Source organism: Rhinichthys klamathensis, unplaced genomic scaffold (genome assembly GCF_029890125.1).
Source record: "Rhinichthys klamathensis goyatoka isolate OS25496 unplaced genomic scaffold, OSU_Roscu_1.1 h1tg000237l_1, whole genome shotgun sequence".
NCBI classification, from domain to species: domain Eukaryota; kingdom Metazoa; phylum Chordata; class Actinopteri; order Cypriniformes; family Leuciscidae; genus Rhinichthys; species Rhinichthys klamathensis.
The window spans coordinates 1,515,716-1,524,192 of record NW_026606760.1 but is presented as its reverse complement, the minus strand read 5'-3'; the positions used below and the strand labels follow the sequence as shown (position 1 = coordinate 1,524,192).

Here is an 8,477-nt window from a genome sequence, read left to right as displayed (position 1 = left end):
ATGAGTCAGATTTGAATGATATTAATGGTACGTTAGACAGATGTGAACATCATTGGAAAGAGTGGCGTATAAGATTCATCAGAAGTTCTCCTTTTGTCAAACAGAAATAACTAACAGCATGTTGGTTGAGCAAGGTGAGGAAGGTGAGCAAATAATGACAATTTCCATTTTTGGGTCAGATATTATGAAAATATAACTATTTATGAAAACTTGCTGATTTCTTAGAGAAGAACAGAGTGAGTTTAGGTAACTCTGTGACAAAGGAAATAAACACTCGGCGCATTATTTAAATCATATGGAATGTAATTGAATTTAGGCCGAGTGAAAGGTAGAATTAAAAGCATCTTTAGAAGCCACAGGGTCAAATATCAGGAACCTCTTTTTTTATTTAGATTCACAGATTGCTTCTGAATCCCTGCCTTTGACACAAGAGAGCGATATCTCAAACACTCCAAGCGTATTATAGGAAATATGAGTAGCATTGGTAGCGGATTATTGTACCTGATTTCAAAGGTCACATGACTGAACACTACAAGCATGTTGAGAAATATGTCAAACACTGAAAATGTGGCATGTATAGTATAAATTTATTTGTGAAAAAATTAGGCATATAAATTAGATTATATTGAGAAATATATTTTAAAGTGATGAGCATGTTTTCATACTGTAAGGCTTCACACTGAGTTCTAACTAAAGCTAGAAATCTTACATAAATGATGGTCCAATCTCCAGTGTCATTTTCAGGGGCCCCTAAAGCAGGTGTTTTTGAATTACTTTACAATGTTCTCACAATATTTGTGATCTGTGTCGTCAAATAACAGATATACTTATGTAGCAATCAGAATTGAAAATCGTGCATACTAAAAACACTAAATCTTATTGATGTCTTCCTGAAGTTTCAATTGACTTCTTGTCCAAATAAACAAAGACAACAGCTGGCTAATACTGTCTTTAGATTTACATTAAAATAGTTGCCAAATCAGTGTTATAAAAGAGAAAGCGGCACTGGCTTTTGCACCCTCTTCAAATTTTGTTTCGACACTATATATATATATATATATATATATATATATATATATATATATATATATAGTTGTTTTGTTTTTGTTTTTTCAGTAAAATATACATTTCTCAGTGTGGTCATCATTTGGATTAGATTTATCTTTCTTTTTTTATCACAAGGACAATCCTATAAGACAAAGAAGTGCATTACATACAGTATAAGAGCTGAATATTTACACAAACTCCACTGCAGACAGCAGTCGAGCAAACTACAATACTGTGAAGTACAAAGACCAGCCAAATAATGCTTGTATTTGTCCAATGAACTTTAAATGAAGGTAGCAAAATGTTTTTCAGTGTAAATTCTCGGAGAAATGCCTTTTCTCCACCCTTCAGAGAGTATGAGCAGTGAATTATGAACATTTGTAGTAGAAAGGTCCAAGTCAGCCATGTAACTGTCGCTGTAATAAACAGTTTATATTAATATATTATATATATACTGCCACGTTCAGTGGCATCAGGCAAAGGGATTCTCTGGTTTGAAGATGGTGCTGTCAATGTCATTGCAGCTTTTGCCATTCAAGTGTTCTGTGTGGCCATCGATGCTGTAACAGCCCTGGACCTCTGTGATGGAGGACGCCGTGTACGAGGCAGACCTCAGAGCATCGGACTGTGTGATGGTGCTTCCAAACTGAATGCGGTACTGATTCCAGTGCCGCCTTAAAACCGCTTGGACCTGGGGAAGTTTGGACAGATGATCTCAGTGAACATACTGTACATCACTTATCATGCAGCATGAATAATACATTATCTACTTTTTGAGCATTTGTAACAAATCCATTTTTACTAGTTTTATCAAATAAAATTGATAATTTAGACATAAAATCTCTAAACACATGGCACCATTTTGGGGTGAGGGTGTCATGACCAAAATCATAAGATTAATTTCTCTGTAGTTGTATTTATCACAATTGAGTTGTTTTTAATGGATATTTAGCAAATAATAATATAATGGTAATATAAAAGTTTATTATTTAGAAATTTAGAGATATGCTGATATTTGCTAAAACAGCGATCATGATGTTGCTTTTATAACCATGTGGTAATGCATATTTTTGAATATTCAAATTAAAACAATTACTATACAATTGAAAGTGCGTCATCTAATTCGATTTATAAGTTTAACTATATATAAGTCTGGCATCAATTCTAAAATAGTGCACTGCCATGCAACAAAACTCAAAACAGTAAAACATTTATTATAAAATTGATTTTTACAGTGGTATACTGCATAAACTAAGGTTGGTTCTTCAGATTATTAAAATACTATACACTGAGAAAAAAATGTTCACTTAAAGGGGCTATATGTAAGAATTTTAATGTATTAATCACTATTTTATTGACAATGTGTGCACAGCTTGTAACAAAACTTAAAAACAAGACCTTCCCTAACTTCCTAGGTTGTCTATGAAAGCCTATAGACAGTTTTTTTGTTTTTTTATGGGAAGGATTTTTCCGGGAAAATCTAAAGGATGTGACATTTACACGCACTCCTGAGATTTTCTTTCAATGACACATGAAATGAATGCTTATACAATGTTCAGGATAAGGGCAACAGAGCTATTCTGAAATGTAAATGTGTCATGCTAAGAAAAGGGATTATTTCAAATGTCGTCTCAAATATAGGCTACTTTATAATCAAATTATCATTACAGTGTAATTGTAATTACCTCATCTATCGACATGATGGCAGTGAATTGCAGAGCTGGTGCAAACATCTCCACATCACCATGATCTAATGCTTTCTTAACTGCTGTTTTCTCACCGCTGTCAGTTATGTTGTGTGTTTATTTTGTTATTGAGAGGAAAGCGTGCATCACATTACATATTCATCTAAACGTCGCTCTCAGCAGCGTGGACGGCATCTGGATGTTCGTTAAAAGTATATAGCTGTAAAGGTATTCAACTTTTTTTTACTTCTGAGCAAAGAACAAAATCGGGACATTGAATCACGTTCAGTCTCTTGTATGTTACGTGTGCACGAGTGCGAGCACAAGCAATAAGTTGTTGGCTGCAGTTCATTAAACGGCCACCGGTGTCGCTATTAACAAGGGTCTCTGAATTCTACATATAGCCCCTTTAAGGGTTTTTTGGGAAGCAAAAATGGTTCTTCTAAGCCATTGCTGTGAAAACCTCCTTTTGGAACCTTTCGTCATACATTTTGAAAGCAATACAGCAAACACTGTAGCTGATATATCATCATAGCATCAGCCATCAATTCAAGCACACAGGCTGCATTAACTGCCGGACCGGTAATGTCATCCATATTAGCTTCTGCATGCCTCATTACCACATTGTCTCTAAAATAAAATGATTTGGACAGGTTCCCTCTGAGTCAGGCTTCTCATATTGGTACATGTGGACATCTGCCAATGTTTTTAGGATTTAGAAATACACAGCCAATACAGAATCTCCATATCTGAGCTCTGCTTTCAAGGAAAATGATGTTGCACAATCCGTGAAGATAAACAGGACATTTTTCATTTCAGTGGGGTAAACTCTTACCTCTCCGTTGAAAAAGCAGAAGATTGTGGCCACCAACAGTCCCTTAAACATACAATCAGAAATGCACGTCAGCAGTAAATCCGCATAAACTGCTATCTTGCATTGCTAAACTATAATCTCCAATATCGCAACCTCTTCACTAATCATTTCTCGGCCGGTGGTGAGTACTGTTCTCCCTTGTGTTTTGACACATTTTGGCAGCAAGTGCTCTTGATGTGCACAAAGAGTCATCTGGGATGACAAGCCTGTTTTGTTGCATTATTCATTGTGCCGATTCAGCTAGGTCTAGCAGTTCCAGCTGTCCAAGGCTTCTCACTTTGCTGTTTTCTCCACAGCAGACTACAAATTATTATTTTCTTGTTGCTGTACATCTACCAATTTCAGAATAAATGTTCAGGAGTCAGACTTTTAAGAGGCAAGTGGCCTGATGTTTTTTTAAATGAATGGTTCACCCCCCCAAAAGGGATATATACGTTTGCTATGCCGTTATTTCTTCAGCTTAAAAAAAATTAATGTGAATAATGACTTACACTTGTACTTTTTACGGGACTTTCATAGTGTTGTTTAATGGAAAAGACCAGTGTGGAAAACTTTCTTTTTGTTTACCACAGAAAAAATAACAGAATATGGTTTAGGAACAATACGAGGATTAGTGATTAAAAGCAGAATATCTAAAGAGACAAGTTTTCCCCTCTGGCTAGTAACAACAGAGCTTATGTTGTCATTTGCTTTACAAGTTTTTTAAGTAACTAATGGCAAAGTAAATTTAATTATAGGTTGCTGAGCTTCTGCCAGTCAAAGAGATAAAGAGAATGGGAAATCCAGTCTTGTAATAATAATAATAATGTACCTTAGGTCAAAACGGAAAATAGTGCAAAATACAAGAAAAAATTGGCATTGGCAAATAATTAAAGTTAGGAACTGCAAAATAATATTTGTTTCAAATATAATTGAGAATTATAGTCTGACCCTCGCTGATATAGGCCACGCACATGTTGTAAAGTTTCAGGAGTGACAACCACATTTAAATAAGGGAGTACGGAACACGACTCACTCCCGAAATTGTGATGCTTGACAGCATGGTAGCTAACCATTGCAAAGTTCTGGCATCTGGTGTGTTTGGTATCCACTATTTTTGACAAAAGTAATATTACAGTGGCCACAGACTATTTATGTTCTGTAATTTTAACTAAACCACCATTCACAAAGGCGTCATGTTTTGTTTCTGTTTCTGTAAAGCCGCTTCGCAGAGGGCGCTTTTGAAGTTTAGTCATTTCCACTTGTTATAAGCGTTTTTGGGCTTGTTGTTTGGGTTTGGTTCATAAAGCGATCAAGTTTATGGGGACATTAAATTGGGCAGGTGCAGGTCGCCATATTTTGGTCTTGTAAATATAAAACACATGGATTTATCTTAGTGTATTATGAGCTTCTTCTTGTTGATTGTTTTTTCGAGCAACATGAATGAGACAAAGATCGTACCAATTTCCCTGTGGTTTTCTTGCACCGCACACATAAGAGAGACACATCTCTGATGCTTGTTTAAATATGCCATTAACAACTAATTGTTCAATTCGGTTCCATACATACTGCATAGAATGTTTTAATGCGGTTGTTAATCCGGTTGTAGAATGCAGTTGTCACTCCCATAAATTACTGAACTGTGTGTGTACAGAACAGGATTAAGCACTAAAAGGTGAACTGACAAACAAATTAAACTGCTGTGTGTACGTGGCCTAAGTGACATGAGACAAACCATCAACTATAATTGAAAATACATTATAGCCATTGGAGAGTGTAGCAAAGATTAATTTTGGGCCCTGAATGTACATGTCAGATTGATAATAACTATTTGACAGCATTTTACCTGATAATGCATTAAGATATGCATGATGTAGTCGTAGATTTCAGAGGAAACGCGCCCCCCAGGTTTATATGGGAGGAGAACGTACTGGATGCCCAGGAGTGGAACCAGAATGAGGGTGGCGCGGACAGCTTTCATATACAGACTAGACTCAGCTTGGTGTGTTACTTTCAGTTTGGTGATGAGGACTCGTACGATGTTCAGCAGAAAGAACAAGTTCACCTGGAAGGACAGGCAAGATGATTGGAAAACGCAAAGCAAAGACAAAGGATCTCAGCTGGCTGGCAGATCATGTCAGATGTCAATATTCAAACGCTTTAGCATGCTGCTGTTTTTTTTTTTGATGTACTGATACATATAAAAATTGTGCTTGGCTACTCGAAAATGAATTCAGATTGGTGAATACAATCTTCTGGATGTAATTTGCACAAACAATACACAAAGATTATAATTAATGTTGCACAAAAAGAATGTGTTTTGAAAACGAAAAGGACAAAAACATCCAGATGTCTTACCAGCAGTGCAGCACAGATGGGGCCATGAATAATGTATAGCAGAGAAGTATTTGAGCTGATCCAACAACTGTGGATTAGGAAGGCAAGGGTTAGCCAAATGTTCAATATTGATCCCTTAAACAGGAGTATTATTTTGTGCAATAATTACTTTAATTCATGCGGATTTAGGTAAGCATCTTATTAAAAAAAAACTTTAGTTTTTGAGTGTAGCGTATAAAAGTACAAATAAATGAAATATAAAAAATAAAAAGTATCACTATACTTGCCCAGATGTTTGATTACATTAAGAATGGTAAACATTCAGTTTTCTAAAATGCAATGTTTAAATATGCACTAATTTACATAAATGTCCAGAACAGAAATCTGAACAATGGATAAAGTTTTCATTTTGGCAAAGGAAATCTATTTTGGATATCTTTTTTATCACACCATAAATCATAAAATACTGTCAGCAGCCAGAATTTTTTTTTTAGGAATAAAATGTGTAAAAACAGGCAAATATATATGCACAAACCCCTCAGTAAAAACCTTCAGCATATACATAGGAATAAAACTGGAAAGTTTGGCATATGCACGTGCTACTGAGATTTCTGGCTCAGTGTACGAAAAAAACTCATTGTCAGAAAGAAGCCTTTAAGATATGTATTGTAATTGAAATCTACAGACACAAATAGATAAGGTGCAATAACATAAATACTTAAAAGTGTATTTTTGAAGTTTTTTTCCCATTAGACCGAACCAACACGTTATGAAAAAACTAATTCTCAAAGTTGACTAGTGCATGAAAAAAAAATGTTTTGCCTGAAAGCTACAGAACAAGTATACTCACTTATCATTGTAGTAATAACTTCTGGCTACAGCATGTATTGTAGCGGGTATAAGTGGGAAACCTGTTGTTTAAAAAAAGATATGGTTCAAAAGAAGTTAGGTTTAGTTCGTTTAATCAACGCCGTAAATAAAATGCTTTGATTTATTCGAAAACTCACCCCATCCAAGAAGGTAGTACCACATTAAATGCTGTTTTTCAGCAAACACTGCCACAACAATGAGAGTGTGCAAGTAAATCCCTTCACAAAGCATCCAGAAGTAGTTGCATCCAAAGATGTACAGATGTATAAATTGTGATACTTTGCAGCTGACCTGAATAAAAGTAGCACAGACATTTAAGGACGATTAGCACAGCAGATTGATGACACACTGTAATGCCTTTAAATGATCAAAGGAAAACACTGCCTTCATTTATCCACCCTTTTGTCCCATAACCCGCAAGCCTGCATTATATGGCAAGATATGCAAATTTCTTACAGGAAAAAAAATTTCAGCATACAGGTTTGGGATGACATAAGGGTGAGTAAAAAAAAAAAAAACAATATTTTATTTTATTTATAGTGTCAGCACACACTTACTGGGTTTTGCTGAACTAATTCCTGGTTGTTTGCCACTGCTGTTAACCATATGATAGTGATGATGGAGTTTAATACAAAGGAAAAGAAAAGGTTTTTGTGCAGGGTAATTCTCTGGCAGCTCAAACTCCTATAAGCACAAAAAAGACAGCAAAATAACATAAAAATTATTGTGATGAGCATTAAACAGGAATACAATAGTGAGAGAGACATTTGCACTTACTTGAAATGGAAGAATATGCCTAGCGAGACGAACAAAGACGTTAAAGAGAGCCCATGACCTATTAACGCCAAGTAGAACAAGTTCATTGCGGTCTGCAATCACACAAACAATAGAGTCATGAAGTGTTTATACTACAAGCCCATTCAAATGTGTGTTTATATTCATCTCAAGTGACTGTAGTGTTTATGCTCATACCCTTCGTCCTTCAGTAGTGTGCAAATTACATCTGGTGAAATTTGTCCAAGTCCGGTTACTCTCAGGATGCAAGAACCACTGCCCACTTTCTGTACATATTTTGCTGACCATTTCTGCAGAAGTAGAAGTAGATCAAAATATGTTACTGTGAGAAGCATCAATATATGGAGTCCAGACAGTGAAAAGCTTTATTCACTTGTAAAATGAAGCTGTTCAGCATGTCTGAAGTCCATATCTTGATAACATTAGCTTCTCTTAATAACATTTTGAGGTATGGCATGTCATAATCCTCCTGTCTTATATACAGTATGTGGTGTGCTTTATTGATTTAATATTTCACTACAGTTATTTACCTTTTTATTGTGTTAGGGTGTTATATATCATTATTAGTTCTAAAATATAATATAATATAATTTTTTCTCCTCTTGCTTTCTTCTTTTCTCTAGTGTTCGTTTGGTTCTGTGAAAGTGGTTAAAATGTTTAAAAAAAATATATAAAGCAACACTCAGCCTCCAAAAAAAGACCAAAATAATGGCTAAAGTACTATTTTACTGGTATTTTTCTGAGCACCTTTTAAGATAAGTGTTGGAAATTATTAAAGTAACTTAATAACTTCACTGCAAAATCTTAATATTGAAAACATGCTCTTTCTTTCACATCTTCTTTCTTCATGGCAGAAAATATGTCTTAAAATTTTAATAGCCATTTGGCCT

At 35.2% G+C, this 8,477-nt stretch overlaps 1 protein-coding gene across 1 annotated transcript in view; it reads right to left on the bottom strand.

Annotated features, from left to right (window-relative positions):
- Positions 1-1,142: 1,142 nt before the first annotated feature.
- calcrla (calcitonin receptor-like a) overlaps positions 1,143-8,477 on the bottom strand; it is a 30,767-nt gene continuing 23,432 nt past the window's right edge. Inside the window, exons 5-13 of the mRNA XM_056265654.1 lie at positions 7,765-7,877; positions 7,570-7,661; positions 7,350-7,476; positions 6,930-7,083; positions 6,773-6,833; positions 5,944-6,010; positions 5,432-5,650; positions 3,568-3,609; positions 1,143-1,738 (exon numbers count right to left, since the gene is read on the bottom strand). Coding sequence (XP_056121629.1) covers positions 1,520-1,738; positions 3,568-3,609; positions 5,432-5,650; positions 5,944-6,010; positions 6,773-6,833; positions 6,930-7,083; positions 7,350-7,476; positions 7,570-7,661; positions 7,765-7,877 — 1,094 coding nt within the window. The 3' untranslated portion in view covers positions 1,143-1,519. The remainder of the gene's footprint in view (positions 1,739-3,567; positions 3,610-5,431; positions 5,651-5,943; positions 6,011-6,772; positions 6,834-6,929; positions 7,084-7,349; positions 7,477-7,569; positions 7,662-7,764; positions 7,878-8,477) is intronic.